The sequence below is a fragment of the Somniosus microcephalus genome, chromosome 9 (assembly GCF_052327205.1).
Source record: "Somniosus microcephalus isolate GS21.2 chromosome 9, FLI_Smic_1.0, whole genome shotgun sequence".
In the NCBI taxonomy this organism is placed as follows: Eukaryota; Metazoa; Chordata; class Chondrichthyes; order Squaliformes; family Somniosidae; genus Somniosus; species Somniosus microcephalus.
In genome coordinates, this window is record NC_140995.1 from 160,855,061 (window position 1) to 160,879,222 (window position 24,162).

The 24,162-nt window shown below is 41.3% G+C and overlaps 1 protein-coding gene across 1 annotated transcript in view; it reads right to left on the reverse strand.

The window, feature by feature from the left end:
* Nucleotides 1-7,434: 7,434 nt before the first annotated feature.
* mms22l (MMS22-like, DNA repair protein) overlaps nucleotides 7,435-24,162 on the reverse strand; it is a 313,635-nt gene continuing 296,907 nt past the window's right edge. The window contains exons 21-25 of the mRNA XM_085997428.1: nucleotides 21,215-21,426; nucleotides 19,265-19,434; nucleotides 15,443-15,539; nucleotides 9,386-9,553; nucleotides 7,435-7,676 (exon numbers count right to left, since the gene is read on the reverse strand). Coding sequence (XP_085853554.1) covers nucleotides 7,595-7,676; nucleotides 9,386-9,553; nucleotides 15,443-15,539; nucleotides 19,265-19,434; nucleotides 21,215-21,426 — 729 coding nt within the window. The 3' untranslated portion in view covers nucleotides 7,435-7,594. The remainder of the gene's footprint in view (nucleotides 7,677-9,385; nucleotides 9,554-15,442; nucleotides 15,540-19,264; nucleotides 19,435-21,214; nucleotides 21,427-24,162) is intronic.

The window sequence follows — 24,162 nt, forward strand, 5'->3', positions numbered from 1 at the left end:
TCTGGTTCCTTTAGGGAAGGAAATCTGCTGTCCTAACCTGGTCTGTCCCATATGTGACTCGACATACAACAATGTGGTTGACTCTTAACTGCCCTCTGCGGTTGAAGGCGGCTCACCACCACCTTCTCGAGGGCAATTTGGGATGGGCAATAAATGACAGCCTTGCCAGCGACGCCCACATCACATGAACTAATTTTAAAAAACGCCTTTTGAAAGTCCATATACACAACAGGAGTTGGATATATTTCTTAAGGCTCAAGGGGTATGGGGAGAAAGCAGGGACCGGGTACTGAATTTGGATGATCAGCCATGATCGCATTGAATGGCGGAGCAGGCTCGAGGGGCCGAATGGCCTACTCCTGCTCCTATCTTCTATGTTTCGTGGGTGTACTGACCAACATTTATTACTCAACTAACACCACTAAAAACAGATTAACTGGTCATTTATCCCATTGCTCTTTGTGGAAACTTGCGGTGTTAAAATTGGCTGCTGCATTTACCCTACATAACAACAGTGACTACACTTGAAAAGTAATTGATTGGCTGTGAAGTGCTTTCGGACGTCCTGAGGATGTGATAAGTGTTATATAAATGCAATTTATTTCTTCTTTCTTTCTAATTTTGAACTCCATTGACATTGCAACTCTGAATTTCCTGTCCCAAAAACATCTCAACTTTATTTACATTTTCATCACTTTTGTTAGTTCAAAGTCTAGAATGATCCCCTCCGTGATCCATTTTTGATACTAGATTAAGTTGCATATTCATGTTGATTCAGTATAAGCACAGTACCACAGAAGTCTTTCAGTGTTTCTCCTGTAAACAGATAGACCACCTAATTGCTTGCTTGAAAAATTGAAGGCTTAGAAATGTGCACCCGTTTTCATGTGTGAACCGAGTGGTGACAATGATGGGCGAGATGACCATGCGATATTGGTCCTCTTGTGTCATCAGAAGGCAACTGGCGCGCTGCGGGCACTAGAAAAATAGGAGGAGTAGGCCATTCGGCTCTTCGAGCCTGCTCCGCCATTCAATATGATCATGGCCGATCCTCTATCTCAATAGCATATTCCTGCTCTCTCCCCATACCCTAGCTGCACCCCAAAAGGCAATTCACCGGTCGTGGGAGGAGCAGAATTGGCCAGCTGAGGACCTACGGTAAGTCCAGGGGGAAGTGGGGTGGGGAGAGAGCGGGAGGGGGGGCTAGTTCTAATGTCAATCCAGGAGGAGCACTCCTGTAGAGCAAGCCTACAGCTTTTTGCCCATTATGGCAGAAGAGCCTTGCAAGAGGCGCAAGACCCTTCTTTGCATATTTCAGTTGGGCCAACACTGCTTTGAGGCGGCCGCCTGAAATCCTATGTGGTAGTGTACTGATCGTCGGAGCAAATCTTTATCCCCAGGTTTTATGCAGCATAGCTAGATTTTATTGCATCGTACATTACCTAACAAACCTTGATGGCTATGTAGCTGGATATTTTACAATTTTTCTAAAACTAGAAGCGGACATTGAATCTGATGGTATCTGACTGACTGTGAAGGAGCAGAAACTGAAAAGAGCAACCATGTGGAAATAACAGGGAGGAGCAGAGCTCTATGTTGACAATGGAAAAAAGAACTAGCAGCCCAGGAGAGGGAGCTTTATGCAGCGTGGGAAGCGAAGGCCAAACGAGCACTGCTTCCAATGTCTCTGATATCAGATATCTTAAAGGGGCCGTGACCTTATCATTCCTCCACCTCCCTCCTGGACAAACTAGATTGGAATGAAGATGCTACATATAGTTCATATGTTTCAATTGTGTGCTCAGCTTGCAGTTATCCCCATGTGGAGTTTCCAAATGGGGCTGTGGACAATTGATTTTCAATAAGGTACCACAAATTGACAAAGTAAATAACTATCCTGTGCCAGCTCCTAGAATTGAAGCAAACACTTTGTGAAAGTACCATAAGGGCTTTTATGAACCAGTAAATTGGTGTTGCATACAATCATATCTTTGACAAAATAGTGGTCCCTCTTTATATTTTGCTAGAGCGAAAGACTAAAAGGATACTTCAATTTTTCTCCCTCGTGTTCTTTAGAAATAAAAGTCATTAGTAGCACAGTTCCTTTACTGGCCACTATGCAGAGCAAATGCTGATTTGTGCAAAATTTTAATATTTTATAATTTTTTTTAAATGAGCACAGTTTTAGTAAATTCATTACACATTCAACAGTCACTTTCATTTAGTTAGTTCATGGCAATCATTGTGCTGTCCCTTTCTCTGTAACCTTCCCCAGCCCCACAACATCCCTCCCCAGAACTCTCTGGTCCTCTGACTCCAGCCTCTTATGCATCCCAGCCTTCCACCATTGGTGGCTACGCCTTCAGCCATCTAGGTCCACATCCTGGAATTCCCTCCCTAAACCCTGCCACCTCCCCCTCCTTCTTTAAGGCCTTCCTTAAAATCCACCTCTTTGACTAGCTTTTGGTAGCACTTCCTAATATCTCCTTTTCTGGCTGGGCCTCTACTTTCACAGAATCACAGAAACCCCACAGTGCAGATAGAGGCCATTTCGGCCCATCGAGCCTGCACCGACACATATCCCATCCAATCCCCGTAACCCCTACACCAACACATATCCCACCCTATCCCCGTAACCCCACGTATTTAATCCCCCTAACACTAAGGGTCAATTTATCATAGCCAAATCAACCTAACCCGCACATCTTTGGACTGTGGGAGGAAACCCACGCAAACACGGGGAGAATGTGCAAACTCCTGATGACACCTCTGTGAAGCGCGTTGGTACTTTTTTCTATGCCAAAGATGCTGAGAAAATGTTTCCCCTGGCTTGGGAGTCTAGAACACGGGGGTCATAGTCTCAGAATAAGGGGTCGGCCATTTAGGACTGAGATCAGGAGAAATTTCTTTCCACAGAGGGTGGTGAATCTTTGGAATTCTCTACCCCAGAGGGCTGTGGAGGCTCAGTTGTTGAGTACATTCAAGACAGAGATCAATAATTTGTTGGGAACGAATGGAATCAAGGGATATGGGGATAGTGCGGGAAGGTGGAGTTGAGGTAGATCAGCTATGATCTCATTGCATGGCGGAGCAGGCTCGAGGGTCCAAATGGCCGACTCCTGCTCCTATTTCTTATATAAGTGCAAGCTGTTGAAACAAACAATAAAGAGGCCAAAGCAAAATATTGCGGATGCTGGAAATCTGAAATAAAAACAGAAAATGCTGGAAATACTCAACAGGTCAGGCAGCATCTGTGGAGAGAGAAACAGAGTTAACGTTTCAGGTCGATGATCTTTCATCAGAACTGGAAACAGTTGGAGATGTAACAGATTTTTAAGCAAGTGTAGGGGCAGGGAAAGGGGGGAGGGAAGGAAAGAACAAAAGGGAAGGTCTGTGATAGGGTGGAAGGCAGAAGAGATTAAATGACAAAAGGGATGATGGTGCAAGGCAAAAGGAGATGGTAATGGGACAAGTAAGGAAACAAAAGATGTGTCTAGCTGAGGTGTAAATGGGAATGGCAGAATCATCAACATTTGCCATGTGAAAAAAAAATAGGGGCAGAGGTTATGGTCTGAAATTGGTGAACTCGATGTTGAGTCCAGAAGGCTATAAAGTGCCTAATTGAAAGATGAGTTGCTATTCTTCGAGCTTACGTTGAGTTTCGTTGGAACAGTGTAAGAGGCCAAGGACGGAGAGGTCAGAGTGGGAGTGGAACAGAGAATTAAAGTGACAGACGACCGGAAGCTCGGGGTCACACTTATGGACTGAATAGAGGTGTTCCGCAAAGCAGACACCCAATCTGTGTTTGGACTCCCCGATGTAGAGGAGACCGCATCGTGAGCAGTGAATACAGTATACTAAATTGCAAGTAGTACAAGTAAATCGCTGTTTCACCTGGAAGGAGTGTTTGGGGCCCTGGAGGAGGTAAAAGGGTAGGTGTTGCATCTCCTGCGCTTGCATGGGAAGGTGCTGTGGGAAGGGGAAGGGGTGATTGAGGAGTGGACCAGGGTGTCACGAAGGGAGTGGTCCCTTCGGAATGCTGAAAGGTGAGGGGAAGATGTGTTTGGTGGTGGGATCACGCTGGAGGTGGCAGAAGATGATACGTTGAATGTGGAGGCTGGTGCGGTGAAAGGTGAGGACAAGGGGAACCCTATTGTGGTTCTGGGAGGGAAGGGAAGGGGCAAGAGCAGAAGTGCGGGAAATTGAATGGACACGGTCGAGGGCCATGTCAACCACGGTAGAGGGGAATCCTCAGTTGAGGAAAAAGGAAGACATATCAGAAGCAATAGTATGGAAGGTGGCATCATCAGAGCAGATGCGACGGAAAAACTGGGAGAATGGAATAGAGTCCTTACAGGAAGCGGGGTGGGAGGAAGTGTAGTCCAGGTAGCTGTGGGAGTCAGTGGGCTTATAGTGAATGTTTGTCAATAGCCTATCCCCAGAAATGGAGACAGAGAAGTCGAGGAAGGGAAGGGAAGAGTCGGAGATGGACCATGTGAATGTGAGGGAAGGGTGGAAATAAAGAGATGCTGATAATACCAATATTAAGTTCATGCAAAGTAGCTTAAAATGCAGATGAAACATGAAACAATATTATATTAACAATACAAAATACATAATATTGTTATTATTAACTTAATACTTTTAAGCAAACTACATCATAATGCTGAAACTTTCAATTTATTTTGCCTCCTGCATGGACATAATGGAGTTCTTTACATAGAAACAGCAACAAAAACCAAGGGAACATGACTGAGTGAGTGTTAAGGTGTTGTGCATGTTCACACAGATTGGCAGTTTAGGTCACCTATTTGGTTTTATACCACCCCCTCACTTCAATAGGTGGTTAGCACACATGCAGTACGTGCTCATGTCAAAAGCAAATAGTTCTATATTTCAGAAGGCTGCTTCTCCTAATGTTACAATCTTGAGACTCTCCACAATAGAAGCCAGTAGCTTTCTCTGTGTGGGATTGTCATGCCTTTCTTATAACCGAAGGAGTCAGTTCAATATTATACAGCATTACAATGAAAGTTCCCCCCTGAAAAGATGATGACTTCTAGATACCTCCAGATCCTCAATTTCCTCTCCATATCAGAGATCCCTTGTCCAGGTTTTCAGCAATGATTCTGGTGGCTTTTCTCACTGTTGATTATGACAGCAAGCCTATTTCTTGGCTATACTTAATATTCTTTTGTAATGGACTCTGGAAGGTTGAATTTAAAATCATGTATTCAACAAATTGCATTCTAACTCATTTGCACTATTGGCATCCTGAGATACCAGCTAACTGTTGGAGAAGATATAGGAAAGTTAGCACTCTCATATTTTACAGCCAAGTCTTTAGATTCAGTTACTGGGCTATGACAGGAATAGCAGTAGAGACCAATCCACTTCATTGTGTTCTGGGACTATCTTTCAAGATCCTGCAAAATTCTGAGCTGGGTTATTTTACTGGCCTGTGGCATCAGGAAGGGCTGCCTAAAGATTTGCCTGAGTCAGTTGGCTTTAGAGTATAGCCCAGTCAGAAAGGACTATGTACTCTTTCTCAGGCTGTCTCAAGTGAAGTTCCTGCAAATTTGGTTTCCCTTCCTTAATTATTGCACTTGTGCCATTTCTGGAGTTCCATAACCCTGAAATATTTTTTATCCTTTTGTGTGAGGATTTAGGTTGCTGGGTTTGGTAAGGTTCTGAGTCAGAAAAGTTTTTCTCCCCTCCCCAAGTTTATTTTCCCTCCCTCCCTCCCAGTCTCTTTCATTAACTTAGTTTTCCTGATCACTCAAGTATCCCTTTTGGCTATTTGGGCCTTCTCCTATCATTTTCTTGTTAGTGTTAATGCCGAATGCATGTTACTCTTTTAGGGACCCACTGTTTGAATTGTGATGAGGGTTGATGTATTACACTTCCTCAAAAGTTATCTTACATTAATTCTACCATGTTTATTCGACTTTGGTCTAATAGCGTCTCGTCTTACAGGCTATTCTGGATTGGTGTTCTGGACATTTTGAAGTGATAGTTATATATGTTTTCTCATTGATCCATGCTTGATATGCATCATCTGCTGTACTGTAGGATTCTCGACCTGTCACAACTGTTTTCATCACATTGTTTGTGTTTAGAAGAATCCTCCAAATAAACAGTTTTAAGAATAATTTTGTTCACTGGGTCATTGACGGTATTCCAGGAATGGCAATGAGACTTCAATTTATTCAGTATTCTAAAAGTTCTCCTACATGTCAAACAAAAACTTTGTTAACCTTTAGAATTTGTTTGACAGCGAGGTTGACGGGTGATTTCATTGCTCAGTAATATGCTGCTTCCAAATGCAAAGGATGACAGGATATGGATATCATTTCAAATGACCATAATTGACATTTACACAAAGGCAGCCTCAAACAGCTCTGCAGCACAAGCACACTAGTAAAGATTCAGGAAAGTGTTCTCCTGCAATTTATACTTGCAGCTTCAAAAGATAAATAGTAGAGTTGAATATTTTTGAAACAGACTGGCAGAGTGACTGCCAGATCTATGAAATCATTTAAAAGGAAGTTGAGAAAGTATCCTGGTCCGTGAGTAGGGGAGGGGTAATAAGCTCAGATGTGGGTCATTCGTGGAAAACAACTGATGAATGACTTGCTCATAGTTGGATTTGTGAAATAATTACTGGGCCTGGCGTCTCAAATGCATGTCCAGTCCAGGTGCAGCAAGCTTAAATCAATACTATTCCACCTGTTGTTAGTAGGACTCCGCAGTAATCTTGCTAACGTTTTGAGCCCATCCCAGGTAATGTTATATTCTATGTAAATAGAGTGGGGTAAGGACAGAATAGTTCAGACTATTTCTTGTAGGAATGATGTTTCCTGATGTAGACATGTGCTGTTGCTTTTTCACAAATAATGTCACAGACCAATGGCATCATGTTGGTATGTACACAAACCTAAAGTTCACATTTTATTTTAAAGAACGCCTTGGGATAAAACTGGGAATTTGATGATTTAAAAAGTATCTGAAACAGTAGACATGATATAAAATGACACTTAAAGGATACCTGGTGATGCAATTCCTGATGGGTGGGGCCTATTTTTAAGGAAAATGTACTGCTCAGGAAAAAACTTGTGTAAAGGTTGGTAAGAAAATTCTCCAGTTGCAAACTTTTAATTTCAAATTTATTCACTTTGATTTGCTGAGTTGGCTTTGAGCTCAAGTTAAGTGAGACAAATTCATATCCAACATATGAATTTAGTAATATGCTACATCTAATATCCATGAGTACAATTCAAAATAAATTGCAATAAAACTTCCAACAACATTCATCAGTTTGATTTATTCCAACAATTTCAGTTTATTTGCATGCTTCTGGTTTTTAGTTTGTGAAGTAATGATTAAAGTCAACTTTATCAAGTAGAGTTCTGTAATGAAGCAGGCAGACAAAAGTAGATTTCAAAACTTTTACTTAAAATGATTTTCTCAATTGCTAACTGTGTCACAAAAAAACTATAATATATTTAAGAATCTATATATTAAAAAAAGCTTTACAGATTATTTCAGTATTGTTCCCAGTGCAATACTTGTACAAACCTCTTCTCTGTCAGACTTAGTCACTTTCTTTTTCCAACTTAATGATTTCAGCTTGCCCTTCCTCCCCAAGAAGGACCAACAGCCTTCTGTAGGACTCTCTGTAGTAAATGCAGAAAATATACTTTCAAAATCAGATGACATAACCAGGCTACAAATTGATGCATTCGTCAGACAAAATGCGACAAAATCTGACCATAACGGTGTAGTTTGGGTTTCTTTCATGGAGAAAGGAATACAGTAGCTTTTAAACAAGACCAGCTTCTGTATTCGTCAATCTGGGTGCCGGCTCCTGTCTGCAGTCAAGGAGCATGTAGCATATTTGAATTGCACAATCTCTTTTCAATTAACCAACCAGTGGTAGATTTACACATGGGTTGATTTTTTTAAAAAATCACACTCATCGGGTTGAAGTACTGATGAAGATTGCATACCTGGAACATGAGGGTGTATTGATCTTTACAGATGCTGACTAACTTCTTCTATATCTCTAGCATATTTTATTTCTAATTTCAGATTTCTAGTATTGTAGTTTTTTTCCTTGTTTATTTGAAAGATGTCTGTGCTCGATTGGATCCCAGTGTCAGATGAAAGGGTAGTGTACTTTTTTATTTAACCAAATGCTGATATTGGAAGACTTTGTACCTTATTTAATTGTCTGTTGTATTGTAAATTAAAGAATTTGTGCCAATTTTATAAAAATCCTCTTTTCTCCCCATCTCTCCTGAAGGCAGGGAATCAATGAAGTATGATTCCATGGGGAGAGGGGGAGCGGTGCCCCTCCCTGATGTGGCCATTCCTCATGCACGAGTCAAGACAGTGAGTGTTAGCAGGCTTTTCGATCAGTGGGAGCATCACAGCCCAGCACGATCTTTGCTGACATCTACTAGTCTGTATGACTCAGTTACACACTGCACTACATTTATCAACTAGGCCATCAGAAGTGTCCAGATCACTAACCACTACTTCAAGATGCATCCTATAACATTGTCCAGAGGGACTTTACTGTTGAGAGGATGGAGAATGAGAGAACACATGGATTTCCAAGTTTGAGAAAGGGGTTGTGTCATTCCCATGCAAGTGTAATTTCCAACAGGGGACAATGGATAGCATTCAGAGTGCGAATCCAGGCTGATTTTTTTCCCTCTTCCTAACCAAAGGCGTACAGAAGGAAATGGTACAATCGATGCCCTGGGTGATATGAACTGATATACCGGACAATACATTTACCTATTGATTGAGCAAAGGAGTTAGATGCTTACATTTTGCAAAGACACTAAAATTCAAATTGTCCTTGAGTTTAAATGCTACATTATCAATATAGAAGACTACACAACACATTAGATACAGTTAGTGAAAACAATTTACACAAATAGGTAAAAAAAATGGTGGGGGGAGGGGTAGTTTTTATATAAACCATTGCTGAACATATTCAAATTTTGCTTTCTGTCTCCACTCACACAGCACATTACCCATGTTCGGGAATGTGGTGATGTTTCTGTTTCAAACTTTGTAGCAATTGCATTTTCTTAAAATACTTCAAAATATATCAATAGAATCTGATGCTACTAATTTTGACAAGACTATTAATAGGGCAAAACTTATTTTAAAAATGTTAAAACTATGACAATGAAATATTGAAGCTTTAATTATTTCTACATCCCACTTGTACAGTCCAATGCCTGAGTAACCACTGGAACTGCACTGTGGTTTGCTATTTCAAGGATTTTTTTTTTGAAGTGGCAGACTGGTCTTAACTGAAGCCATCAACCTCTTCTAAGAATGACACCGTTCTGAGAACAAGACCTACCTTTGTGAATTGTTTCTGCCCAGTCCTCGCTTATGCTCAGTGTCCTTTAGCGTCTGACTTAGTGTGGGAATGAGGCCGATAACCAAATCTTGATTCAGGACTGTTACCATCTCGATGATGTTGTACACCTGGTGATCGTAGATCCCGATATACTCCTGGATGAACTGTCTGGAGAAGTTTCAACAGTTTCTGTCAATATGTTAACAACTTGATTTGAATTCTAAGAAAATTCTATTGAAGTTTTATGACAGATCACTGTGGTTTTTGGGATTTTGATTTTTGTTTCGGTGTTGGTGGAAATGAATAGGAAATGAGCTAAGGATAAGTGTTGTGTCTTAAAACAAAGTGATTTAGCATAGGTGTAAAAAGCCACAGGCTGAAGCCATTTAAACAAGTGGTTTATTTGTTAATGGGCCATGCATTCAACAAGTGTATTAAAACCAGACAAGCCAGTTTGTGAATGTCACAACTCAGTTATTTCAAACTGAGAGAATGTGGATTAATGATCACACCCCAAGCCCATTAAGCCACAATGGACCTTATTCATTTTGAGAATACCTTTAAACCCGCTGCCCCAAGAGGGGAGGAGAGGTGGCCAGTTTTATTAACAGGCCTGCTGGCAATGACTTAATGGAGTAGAGGTCAGAGGGACATCTTTCACACTGGTTGGAACCACAGGGAGAAAAAGGACAAAGGAACTTAGTCAGTTAGTATGGGTAGTCAGTCAGTATGGGTAGTCAGTCAGTATGGGTAGTCAGTTAGTATGGGTAGTCAGTCAGTATGAGTAGTCAGTCAGTATGAGTAGTCAGTCAGTATGGGTAGTCAGTTAGTATGGGTAGTCAGTCAGTATGAGTAGTCAGTCAGTATGAGTAGTCAGTCAGTATGGGTAGTCAGTCAGTATGGGTAGTCAGTTAGTATGGGTAGTCAGTTAGTATGGGTAGTCAGTCAGTATGGGTAGTCAGTCAGTATGGGTAGTCAGTCAGGCAACTAGGTCTAGGGAGCAAGCCTGGCCTAGCGTAAGAAAACTTGTTCATCACAGAATCAGAAGGCTAACCAAAAAATGTTAAGCAATACTAGTAGTACGAATAATGTAGCATACTTTTATTGTATCTTTTGTTCTTCAGGATTCTGTAGTTAGTTGAATCAAGGTAAGTAGATAAATCGCCAGGCCTGGATGAAATGCATCCCAGGCCGTTAAGAGAAGCAAGGGAGGAAATAGCGGAGGCTCTGACCATCATTTTCCAATCCTCTCTGGCTACAGGTGTGATGCCGGAGGACTGCTAACATTGTACCATTGTTTAAAAAGGGAGAAAGTGATAGGCCGAGTAATTACAGGCCAGACAGCCTAACCTCGGTTGTGGGCAAATTGTTGGAAAAAATTCTGAGGGACAGTATTAATCGTCATTTAGAAAGGTACGGATTAATCAAGGACAGTCAGCATGGATTGGTTAAGGGAAGGGCGTGTCTGACTACATTGATGGAATTTTTTGAGGTAACAAGGAGGGTCGATGAGGGTAGTGCGTTTGATGTAGTCTACATGGATTTTAGCAAGACTTTTGACAAGGTCCCACATGGCAGACAGGTAAGAAGTAAAAGTCCATGGGATCCAAGAGAAAGTGGCAAGTTGGATCCAAAATAACAACAGAAAACGCTAGAAAAACTCAGCAGGCCAGGCAACATCCGTGGAGAGAGAAACAGAGTCAACATTTCGGGTTGAAACCCTTCTACAGAACTGAGAGAAAAGACAGGAAATGAAACAAAAGGCAGTTTGGGGGCTGGGAAATGGGGGAGGGGATGAAAGAAGAGACATTAAGAGATATTCAAGGTGAGACAAGACAGTAATAGGACCGGTAAAGAAACAGACAATGGCTCTAAATGAAGTGTGAAATGCGCCGGCAGAGTGAGAGACAGCTGCCATGTGGGAGAGAGAGAAAAAGGAAAAGTCACAAACCAAAAGTGTGGATAAAAAATATAAAAATATAATAGGGGCCGAGGTTATGATCTGAAGTTGTTGAACTCGATATTGAGTCCGGAAGGCTGTAAAGTGCCTAATCGGAAGATGAGGTGCTGTTCCTCGAGTTTACGGTGAACTTCCGTGGAACAATGCAAGAGGCCACAGACGGTGAGGTCTGAGTGGGAATGGAGCGGTGAATTGAAATGACAGGCGACCGGAAGCTCGGGGTCACCCTTACGGACTGAACGGAGGTGTTCCGCAAAGCGGTCACCCAATCTGCGTTTGGCCTCCCCAATGTAGAGGAGACCACATCGTGAGCAGCGAATACAGTATACTAGATTGCAAGAAGTACAAGTAAATCACTGTTTCACCTGGAAGGGGTTTTTGGGGCCCTGGACAGTGGGAAGGGGGGAGGTATATAGGCAGGTGTTGCATCTCCTGCGTTTGCACGGGACGCTGCCGGGTGAAGGGGTGCTGGGGGTGATAGAGGAGTGGACTAGGGTGTCTCAGAGGGAGCGGTCCCTACGGAATGCTGAAAGGGGAGGGGAGGGGAAGATGCGTTTGGTGGTGGGATCACGTTGGAGGTGGCGGAAATGGCAGAGGATGATATGTTGAATGTGGAGGCTGGTGGGGTGAAAGGTGAGGACAAGGGGAACCCTATCGTGGTTCAGGGAGGGAGGGGCAGGGGTGAGGGCAGAAGTGTGGGAGATAGAACGGACACGGTCGAGGGCCGTGTCAACCACGGTAGAGGGGAATCCTCGGTTGAGGAAAAAGGAAGACATGTCGGAAGCACTGGTGTGGAAGGTGGCATTGTCGGAGCAGATGCGGCGGAGACGGAGAAACTGGGAGAATGGAATAGAGTCCTTACAGGAGGCGGGGTGGGAGGAAGTGTAGTCCAGGTAGTTGTGGGAGTCAGTGGGCTTGTAGTGAATGTTGGTCAATAACCTATCCCCAGAGATGGAGATGGAGAAGTCGAGGAAGGGAAGGGAAGAGTCAGAGATGGACCATGTGAAGGTGAGGGAAGGGTGGAAATTGGAAGCAAAGTGAATGAAATTTTCTAGTCAGGGCGAGAGCAGGAAATGGCACCAATACAGTCATCAATGTACCAGAAAAAGAGGTGAGGGAGGGGGCCTGAGTAGGACTGGAACAAAATTGGCTCAGTGGCAGGAAGCAAAGGGTAATGGTTGATGGGTGTTTTTGTGACTGGAAGGCTGTTTCCAGTGGGGTTCCGCAGGGCTCAGTATTAGGTCCTTTGCTTTTTGTGGCATACATCAATGATTTAGACTTCAATATAGGGGGCATGATTGAAAAGTTTACAGATGATACAAAAATTGTCTGTGTGGTTGATAGTGAGAAAGAAAGCTGTAGACTGCAGGAAGATATCAATGGACTGGTCAGGTGGACAGAAAAGTGGCAAATGGAATTCAATCCGGAGAAGTGTGAGGTAATGCATTTGGGGAGGGTTAACAAGGCAAGACTTGGATAAGTGTGGATTAATTAAGGAAAGCCAGCACAGATTTGTTAAAGGTAAATCGTGTTTAACGAACTTGATTGAGTTTTTTGATAAGGTAACTGTGAGGGTTGATGAGGGCAAAGCAGTTGATGTGGTGTGCATGGATTTCCAAAAGGCGTTTGATAAAGTGCCACATAATAGGCTTGCCAGCAAAGTTGAAGCCCATTAAATAAAAGGGACAGTGGCAGCAGGGATACAAAATTGGCTAAGTGACAGGAAACAGAGTAGTGGTGAACGGTTGTTTTTTGGACCGGAGGATGGTATACAGTGGTGTTCCCCAGGGGTCGGTACTAAGACCACTGCTTTTCTTGATATATATTAATGACTTGGACTTGGGTGAACAGGGCACAATTTCAAAATTTGCAGATGACACACAGCATGTAAGTATAGTGAACAGTGAGGAGGATAGTGATAGACTTCAAAAGGACACAGACAGACTGGTGGAATTGGCGGACACGTGGTAGATGAAATATAACGCAGAAAAGTGCGAAGTGACACACTTTGGTAGGAAGAACGAGAAGAGGCAATATAAACTAAAGGGTACAATTCTAAAGGGGGTGCATGAACAGAGAGACCTGGGGGTACAGGAAACTTTGTGTTATCCGGAGGCTAAGTGTCTGGCAAGCTCGAGCCACCGGCAAAAATCAGGAGCCGTTTTGTTAGGATTTTTTTCTTCTCGTGGCTTTTTTTCCCCAACAGTCAGGCTCTGGAAAGTCTCTCTGAAGCTGTTGCTAAGCTACAGAGACGCTTCCAAGGTACGGGCTGACTGTTTAGAAGCTGTTGCTAAGCAACAGTGTTTGTTGTCAGATACGGAGATGAAGAGCTCCATATGCTTCAACATTAATGCTGGTGTGTCCGGCAGTTTTGAGGGAACGGCAACAGCTCGGTCCCGTCGGTGCCGGATAGCACAAAGTTTCCTGTATATGTACACAAATCATTGAAGGTGGCAGGGCAGGTTAAGAAAACGGCTAAAAAAGCATACGGGATCCTGGGCTTCATAAACAGAGGCATAGAGTACAAAAGCAAGGAAGTTATGATGAACCTTTATAATACACTGGTTTGGCCTCAACTGAAGTATTGCGTCCAATTCTGGGCACCACACTTTAGGAATGATGTGAAGGCCTTAGAGAGGGTGCAGAAAAGATTGACAAGAATGGTTCCAGGGATGAGGGACTTCAGTTCCGTGGATAGACTGGAGAAGCTGGGGTTGTTTTCGTTAGAGCAGAGAAGGTTGAGAGGAGATAAATTAGAGGTGTTCAAAATCATGAGGGGTCTAGACAGAGTAGTTCCCATTGGTGGAAGGGTCGCGAACCAGAGGACACAGATTTAAGAAGAACCAAAGGCGACATGAGGAAAAACTTTTTTACGCAGCGAGTGGTTAGGCTCTGGAACGCACTGCCCGAGAGGGATGCGGAGGCAGACCCAATCGTGGCTTTCAAAAGGGAATTGGATAAATACCTGAAGGAAAAAAAAATTGCAGGGCTACAGGGAAAGGGTAGGGGAGTGGGACTAGCTGAAGTGCTCTTGCAGAGAGCCGTTACAGGCTTAACTGGCTGAGTGGTCTCCTTCTGTGCTATAACCATTTTATGATTACACAATAAATGGTAGGATACTGAGAAGTGTAGAGGAGCAGAGGGACCTTGGCGTGCATGTCCACAGATCCCTGAAGGTAGGACAGGTAAATAAGGTGGTTAAGGCGGCATACGCGATACTTTATTTTATTAGCCGCAACATAGAATATAAGAGCAGGGAGGTTATGCTTGAACTGTATAAAATACTAGTTAGGCCACAGCTAGAAAACTGTACAGTTCTGGTCACCACATTACAGGAAAGATGTGATTGCACTAGAGAGGGTACAGAGGAGATTTAAGAGGATGTTGCCGGGACTGGAGAATTTTAGCTATGAGGAAAGATTGGATAGGCTGGGGTTGTTTTCTTTGGAACAGAGGAGGCCGAGGGGAGACTTGATTGAGGTGTATAAAATTATGAGGGGCCTAGATAGAGTGGATAGGAGGACCTATTTCCCTTAGCAGAGAGGTCAATAACCAGGGGGCATAGATTTAAAGTAATTGGTAGGAGGTTTAGAGGGGAGTTGAGGAGAAGTACATTTAAAATGCACTTGGATATGCACTTGAAGTGCCGTAACCTACGAGGCTACGGACCAAGAGCTGGAAAGCAGGATTAGGCTGGACAGCTCTTTTCGGCCGGCACGGACACGACTGGCCAAATGGCCTCCTTCTGTGCCGTAAATTTCTATGATTCTAAGATAAAATTGAATTATAGCTATTAATCTGTACATCCACTTTCGGTCTCTAAAATAAAGCAGTTTAATCATTTGTATCTGGCTTCATCTCATTAAATTGTTTCAGTCGCCTTCTAAAAGATTGTAGAAGCACACACGCACAAGGCACGCTATCCAGATCAGAGCACAAATGAGCTCTATTGTTTCACCCCCAGGTTACACTATTGCATAATTTGATAGTGGACAGTATGGGCACACTCCTGAACAAAGCAAGTTCAACCGCTCACGGAAGTGACGAGCACTGTGAAATTAGAGAGAATATCTAAGACAGACCGAAAAAGTACCTACTTTAGTACAGAGGTCAAGTGAGGGCAAGCCTGACATGGAGTTGATGACTGGCAATTTTCAAATATACACTGCATGACCGCGGAGGTCAGCGTCTTCACTGAAAGGGAGAACATGACATAAAATAATTATACATACTTATTCAAAAGAAGTTAGCTTTTAATGAGGCTCCCCTCCACGCCCTCCACCAGAAATGCAAAAGAAAAATCTGGGTGCCTGATTATCCAACCATTTCATAGTGTCAGCTTGGCTCAGTTGTAGCACTCCTGCCTCTGAGTCAGATTAGTCTTGGGTTTAAGCCCTACTGCAGGAACTTGAACACATAATCTAGGCTGACACTTCATTACGGTACTAAGGGAACACTTCAACGACAGAGGTGCCATCTTTTGGATGAGACGTTAAGCCAAGGTCCCAGCTGCTTGTTCAGGTGGACGTACAAGATCCTATGGCACTATCTGAAGAAAAGCAGGTGAGTTCTCCCAGGGTCTTAGCCAATATTTATCCATCAACCAACTTCATTAAAACACATTATCTGGCTATGTATATCATTGCTGTTTGTTGGACCTAGCTATATGGAAATTGGCTGGCATATTTCCCTACATTACAGTGACTCCAGTTCAAAAGTACTTCATTATGTGAACCGCTTTGGGATGTCTTGAGGTCATGAAGGTGCTATATAAATGCAAGTTTTTTCTTTTATCTGTATTACAGTAGAATTCACAGAAATTCATAATACAGGAAACTTTGGTTTATCCGGAGGTTATATGTCCGGAATACTCGATCTAACGGCAAAAATCAGGAGCCGTTTTCTATAAGTTTTTTTAGTTCTCGTTGCTTTTTTCCCCAGTCAGGCACTGCAAGGTCTGTAGCTATAGCAACAGCTTCAGCTAGACGCTTGCAGCTGCAGCCGACGGTTTTGAAGCTGTTGCTAAGCAACAGGGTTTGTTGATTCACACGGAACTTTTCAGTTCCGTATGTTTCAACATTAACGCTGGTATGTCCGGCACTTTTGATGGTACGGCACCAGCTCGGTCCCGTCAGTGCCGGATATCAGAAAGTTTCCTGTACTGTGTGAAGTCTTTTTAAAGAAATTGAGATTTTGTGGCAACATTAACTGTAAACCACAGTAAAAACTCAGCACACCAGAACCCAGGATCTATGAAGAATGGGAATGAATGATGAAAGCAACATCAATAGGGCAGATCAATTTGGCCAAATCTGTCACTGAATATTTATGGATTATATAAGTCACAACTATTATGACGGCCTCATCAAGTCTTCTACTGCCGTGTAGAACAAAGTTTTATGTTTTCTACTGTGACCTTTGAACAGTTGCTCCTGAACTGGAGGTTAGCATGAAGCCGTGACTCAAGCAAGTGCAACTGATGTCACTTAAAACAGTTGTCATGGTGATTACTTCTTTAAAAAAGATGTGGCAGGGCTGTGCAATGGTACAAATATGATTCTGTCTTTGTCTTCCTTACTTAACAATGTGTTTTTCCTGCATCAGGAATAAGAGACATAGCTTGATTATTTAACTTGACATGCAGGATTTTATATCTAACCGTATAAAACAAGCAGGCACCAAATGTGCAGTCTAGTAAAACTAGATTAGGTAGGGAACAAAACACTGCACATTGTATAAATTGAATGGGCAGATAATCTAGTCCTGTATTTCACATCACTTTAGTGTACAGTAAGAATGATGTGGTAGCTTATGTGATTTTAGATACTGAATGCCTAATACCACGGTGCTTAGCACGATTTTCATAGCTTAATTAATCAGTGTTGTATCGATCAGAAATCTCTGACAGACTTCAAAATATTTGACCACAGTGAAAGGCTGCAATAAAAACCGAGCCAGATAAACAATACCCATAAAACTCCTCATTATTTCTTTCTATTTTATTTCATTTTAGCACATGTGAATGGGTTCAGCTTTGTCTGTCAAGTCTATTGTTAATTCAGATGCTCATGTGGCTTCTGATAAATGTCATCATGTGACAAAGGAACTGGCATCATTTTCAAAATTTTAAAAGCTGTGTGCCACAAATGTTATGTTTAATAACTCAGGAACATTTTCACCCTCCTGAGAATATTGTTTATTTAAGTTAAAAAAAAATCCAGTTGTAACAGAACTAGGCCAACACACCCCAAATCAGGCGACTTCCCCAGGGTTAGATGAGCCTATCATATTTGTCACTGTACAGCAAGCTACAAGCTTAAAAGGTCAGTAATGCACCGTTGTGGCTCCTGGAATGTACACAAAATAAACACTAATTTGCCAACAGGTCTGATCACCTGCCACGTAAATGAAAGCAGTCATTTCTCAGCTGGGCAGGTTAGATGCATCGCGGCAACATAGCGTCTTATCTTGGGAGATGAAAGGGCAAAACAAAATATAAAAATTGACATGAGGTAAGTTTATCCTACAGCTATATTGAGCACACCACCTATTCAGGAGGGGAGTTGACAACTTAGTCAACTCACTAGTTGCTGATCCTTAATTTTTTTTGTGCTGTACAGACTTATTTGTTTGAAATCTGACCAAAAAAAAATCCACTGTTAGAACTTTACATACAAGTTACAAACTTCAATTCTGGCTTATGAATTGGACATTAAGGTCAGGAGTTTCCGCTTGATTGCGCTGTTTTTTTTCTCGCTGCAGTTCCCCCAGATATCAGTGTATCCGCCGCAAAAGGTCGAGGAACTTTAAATGCAAATTGCGTTCAGCGTAACTCGAGTTTCTGCAAATCTTTTGCGCTAGTTTTAAAAACATCGCGCTAGAAGCCGGCCCCACCCACAAAACTGGCTAAGTCCCCAGATCGAATTAATCACCATTGGGAGTTTCCACTAATTGTGCTCGTTCGCAGGCCTTCGAGGAGGCTCTAAAGATTTTGGTCCAAAGGACACTAATAGGTACTTTTTGAATGATTTTTTAAAAAAATTACCAAGGAACTCACTACTGTACCCCAATCTAACTAGAAAATAGTTTTGTATATTTTTTAAAAGTCATTTTCAGTAATTTAAAATGGGGTTATTCACACATGGTGGATTGACACTGCTTATTTTTTGTGATAAACACATTTTCAGCTGTATTAATCAAACTTTACCTAGTTACCTTTATATTAAATACATCAAGGAATATTTTTTAATGGGTGCAATTTGCGCCGGAATTGCTGATTGCACCCAAAGCAGAAACTCTACCCCTAGTTTTCTGTCCTCAAGTGTTCCATTTCTTTGACGAGGAGGAGGAAGGAAAGAGAGGATTTCAACTATTCCTCCAGTTGACTGCACTCAAAAGTTTTTTTTCTTTATTCATTCACGGGATGTGGGCATCGCTGGCAAGGCCAACATTTATTGCCCATCCCTAACTGCCCTTAACTAAGTGGCTTGCTAGGCCATTTCAGAGGGCAGTTAAGTGTCAACCACATTGCTGTGGGTCTGGAGTCACATATAGGCCAGACCAGGTAAAGGCGGCAGATTTCCTTCCCTAAAGGACATTAGTGAACCAGATGGGTTTTTACGACAATGCCTGATACTAGTTTTTTATTTATTAACTGAATTTAAATACAGCTGCCATGGTGGGATTTGAATTCATGTCCCCAGATCATTAGTCTAATACATTACTAGTCCAGTAACATAACCACTATGCTATCATTCCCTTACCGTTCCTGTTTGCTACTTAATTCTTGGTTTCCCACATTAAGAATGTATGATATGGAAAAGCAATTGTTTGTGAGGAATTTTTTAATAAGGGGGATGAAGAGTGGAAACATTAAGATAAAAAGGCATCAGTCAACAGGAGTCAGTGAAAAAACATACCCTGTGGTTCATTCACAATCACTAGACATTTCAGCACTGTAGGCAGGAGTAGCTTTGTCTCACTGGCTGCGTCACTATTCTGGTTTCTTCTGAATAGTTCAAGGAGGAACGCTAGGACTGCTGTTAAGCGAGGAGGAGGAGCATGACCTCTGAACTGCATATAGTTTTCACTGAAGAGAGAATAATTTTTGAGAATAAGTTTAGAAGTTGCAGAAACTGTCTACTTGCACTGAAAGTATTAACGTTGAACATTTGTACAAATTTAAATTGCAACAAGAGGTTAATACCATTATCATTCATGGTAATTGTGCGTTAAGGGGACTGTACATCAAAAAGGACAGCCATTTCCAGAATAAGACTAACCAGCTGCTAGATACTGAAGATACAGAAGGAGAGGCATTATGAAAATTACTCCACTGTATGGTGTTGGGCCTAATGGCATACAAGTGTTGGAAGTACATATAGGATGACAGGACTGCATTACAAGCAGTATAATTTGTTGATCCCAGAGTGTTAGACTATTACATGTTCAAAGACAAAATGATCAGTTTTCACTGTATCACATTTTTGTTGAAATGCAAGTTAATGAAGCAGATTGAGTGTTGCTTATGGTAATATTGAATGACACAGCAGGGATGGGCATTTATCTTTAAAGACAGCACAGGAAACGTGAATGATCTGGTCCTGAATGTACCCAATGTAATGCAGAAGTGACAAAACATCTGCAATGTAGAACAGGACTAAAAAAAAAATCTCTATAAACATTTTTAATCTTAAACTCTACAGTCCAGTGATAAATAATTTAAAAGTATGTTAATAAAGTTCTTACAAATGAAGAAAATTAACTTTAAAGGAATTATATATTCAATTTTAAGAGAAAATGACTCTCAAATTTAGTTGTACTTTCTGGTGCCTCTTCACTTCAAGATTACTCTGTGATCTTGAACTGGAAGGTTTTACATGAGTATTTCATTTTATTTTTCACCCAATCCACCCTTTCAATATCTGTACATCACTATCCATTGCATTGGTTGCTCTTTCAGCTGGGAAGATGGGATATTTGGGCCTCACAGAGGTCTCCCAGGATGTTAATGACTGAACACAAAGGTTAAGAGGTGTAGAAATGTAAGGGTAGACTAACTCTTGCTAAACTTTTACTTCCCACTAATATTAAGCAGTCTATTATCTCAAAATGCTCCACTTTGTGGCATTGAGAGAAATCAGGTTTTGAACTACAACCGAGATCCTAATTTAGACCAGACAACCTCAAATAAGCCATTCTGTACATGCTGAGGAATTATAGACAGACGACTACAAGCTGAACTTTTCTTCAGGCTTTGTTTTGCCCTTTGGAACACAAACAGCTAAACAAAAAAGATGGTTCATCAGATTAATGTGTTAACATTTGAACCACAGTTATTGGATTTGGATTGTACTTGAAACTCCCACACGGAGGGTTAGTTCTCCATCACATGTAGAAATATTTGCGTTATATTAAAAAAAACACTTGCCCAAAAGAGCTGGGCGAGGGGTGGACGAGAAAAAAAAAGAATCAACAGGACAGCGGACTCCTGTAGCTCATCTGCATTCATTACCAGATGTGGTACCGATAACAACTGTGACAAAGCTGTTCTGGTCCTTTTAGTTAGAGGTGGATGTATGATATAGGACTCCTTAAATAAGTACAACATTTGAAAAACAGGTCTGTGAAAGAATGTTACCAAAAACGTTATTTAAATATTAGATATATTTACTAATGGAATATTCTAAATCAATCTGAATCTGCATAGATAATGAATTGGTGGAAATCTATAATTAGCTTGTCAAATCATTAGATAAAACACACTACTTTAAACTGCTGTTATAGATGAAGATTGATATCTCATTACTACTCCAGGAATTCTACACTGGAAGAATCCGCTGATATCAGAGGACTCAAAAAACTCTTACCTTAAGACCAGAAGAACTGTCTTCCGCAGGTTCTGACCTTGAGCCACTGGGATCGATTCACAAAGTGCAAGTAATATTGGGTGATTCATGATGCCCGGCCCAGTAGGAGATGATGGAAGAAAGCGACCAAAATACTGCCGAATAATATTCCGCAGCTGCTGTTTAACATAAGCACTCTGAGCCGTAGTTTGTCCAATGATAGCAGACAGTCCCTGCAATAGGAAAGAGAATTTCAGACAACACTCAACTGACTTCCAACTTTTTATTTTACCCCCTATTTTCTTCCTGTCCTCAGACTATGTCCCCTTGGGTCCAGCTCAGAGTCACAGCAGGCACCTCCAAGATGGCTGAATATAGTCACCTCTTCATCGACTAGCCAACTCTGTTCTACATTCTAACTGACGGTCTAGCCAAGATAGACAGCTTATTGTTGAGGGACTAAGCAGAAAAATATCTCCAGGCCACAAACGTGTCTCAGAACCAAGTACTTTTAATTAAAGAAAAACTGCTGATGTTTAAACTGTTCAAATGATGGTTAAAATAATAATGATTAGTAGTAAGCATAATAGAAGTGTAAGCAAACATTGGACTGTCTGCCATAAGTTGAATTAAGTGATGCAAAGTTTATTGTAGAAATCAAAGTCTTAACAATCATGAAGCAACAACCCCTCTCCCATGCGAGAAAACAAATAGGAAAATGCAGGTTCAAAATCAACAAAAATCGAATGTAATATAAACCATTTAATTCGTTTTTGAAATGAGTGTCCTTGGAATGTATAAAAATTATGTTAGGTGGACTTAACTTGGTTTATATTGAAAATTTTGCAGCAGTATTCATTTGGGATAGTTTTAATATTTCCACTGTAAATCATCTGTATTATTTTATCAAATTAATTTTTGGGTGAAAGGCTTCTTCATCAAGATGAGAACACTGGAAAATGGAACATTTTGTCACCCATCAGCATCAAACTTTCCAAATTCATGAATAACATGGGTAGATGCATAATAAATACATAGCAAAGCTCCCTTTATTCTACCACAAAATATACCTCAACACCCCACCCACCTCAGAACAGTATTAAGTTTTCCTCTTTCCACATGAGCCATTCTCTCTGAGATTGTCAATTTTATGATGTGAACCCATACCCACTAGGAAGTGGGTTAAGATTCCCCAAATCATTTTACATTAAATAGTTAGACAACAGATAGAAAAGAATCAACAGAAGTAAAGGGATATTATGCAAAACCTAAAACCTAAGGTTGCAGACATGACCCAACTGGCATCATCCATTGCCAATCTTGTGCGACCTCGTCTCCCTCTCCAATATCAAATCCTACTTTCCTACGTCACAAAATTGACTACACTTCAATAAGTACAGGAAACTTTCGATTTACCGGCACCTAAATAACCGGAAATCTCAGTTAACCGGCAAAATTCAGGAGTAGGTTTTACTTCATATTGTATTTGCCTTCCTCCATCTGTTGCTGTGCAAGGGTGTGGCTGCAGCTGTTGCTAAGCTACAGAGACGCTTGCAACTTGTGGCCATTGTTCTACACTTACAGGGTTTGTTGCTTTATACGGAGCTGTCAGCTCTCCCTATCTTTTACTATAGCGTTCGGTTATCCGGAATTTTTGATGAACCGGCACCACGTCGGTCCCGTCCGTGCCGGATAAAAAAAAGTTTCCTGTACTTCATTGGGATGTCCCGAGGTCGTGAAAGGGGCTATATAAATTCAAATCTTTCTTTCTTTACTCGTCCTTCAAGATCATCCTAGAAGGCAAAGACAATCAGTGTCTCCTTATTTCTATGTCAAGATAGGTTCTCAAACCTGGCTTTGCCTACCTCTAAAACAAAGTGCAAGGAGCTCATAAACTTCTTTGTTTTAAAGATTGAGGCCATTTGTGCAGCTGCCATCTCCCCATTTGCCCCTAACTCTTGCCATCCACCCCCTCACGCAGCATCGATCCACATTATGTTCTTTTTAACTTATTCATTCTAGATTATTTTTGGTTAAGTGTTTCATATTGCTCTCACAGGTGACTCCTAGTCCCCTTTAACCTTAAAAGTGTTGTCACTTGCCCTGATAACCAGATACATTTTATAACAAGCTCAGGATAATGAAGAGAGAGCCCTATTTTAAGTATACTTCAGCTACTGGTTCTATCCTGACGACCATATGATCTACCTTGATTTTCAAAAGTAACAGAATAATACCATAAAGAACCTTGTTTTAGGCTTTAACTGTCAAAAAAATGTATTAAACAGCAATAGAACAAATAGTGGTTCTAACATAACATTTTTACAGTAGTTAACAGCCGGTTATGGTTCATAGCTTTTATACTAAGCTACATATTTAATAATTAATTTTAATTTGCAGTTAATTTTTTTCCTTATGTCTCACCAACTATAGAAGTATCTGCTTCAGCTAACGTTCTTCAGAAGTTTCAGTCAGATTCACTTTGAAGACTACAGACAATCTCTTGCCTCTTCGAAAGCCCCAGACAGACTCATTGATTTGCAAAGGGCAGATTGATAAATTCCTTTGAAACAATACTTGGTGCATCATGAACTTGAATAACTCCCTTACATTCAAAAAGCTGCCAATCTGGACAAATCATACAGCGCGTTTATACCTGAATTGACTGGTTTGGTTCCTCCGTCAAAAAAACTGCCTGGCAACCAACTGACTAATCATAACAAGTTAACGGAGGCAACAATTTATTGAGTTAAGCTGGGACATGATTTCTGTGAGTCCAACTGGTTTTTATCCTTTATGTACTATTTCAGAATTAAAGATGCTAAATTATTAATAAGAATCCTTAATTTTTGTCATTTCCCTGTCAATCTGCAGTTTGTAACCCATCTCCCCCGTGACCTCTCCAAACTTATCTCTTCAGTAAGATCTAACCGCCCCTCCTCACTCTATCCCACACCCAACTCCTGACC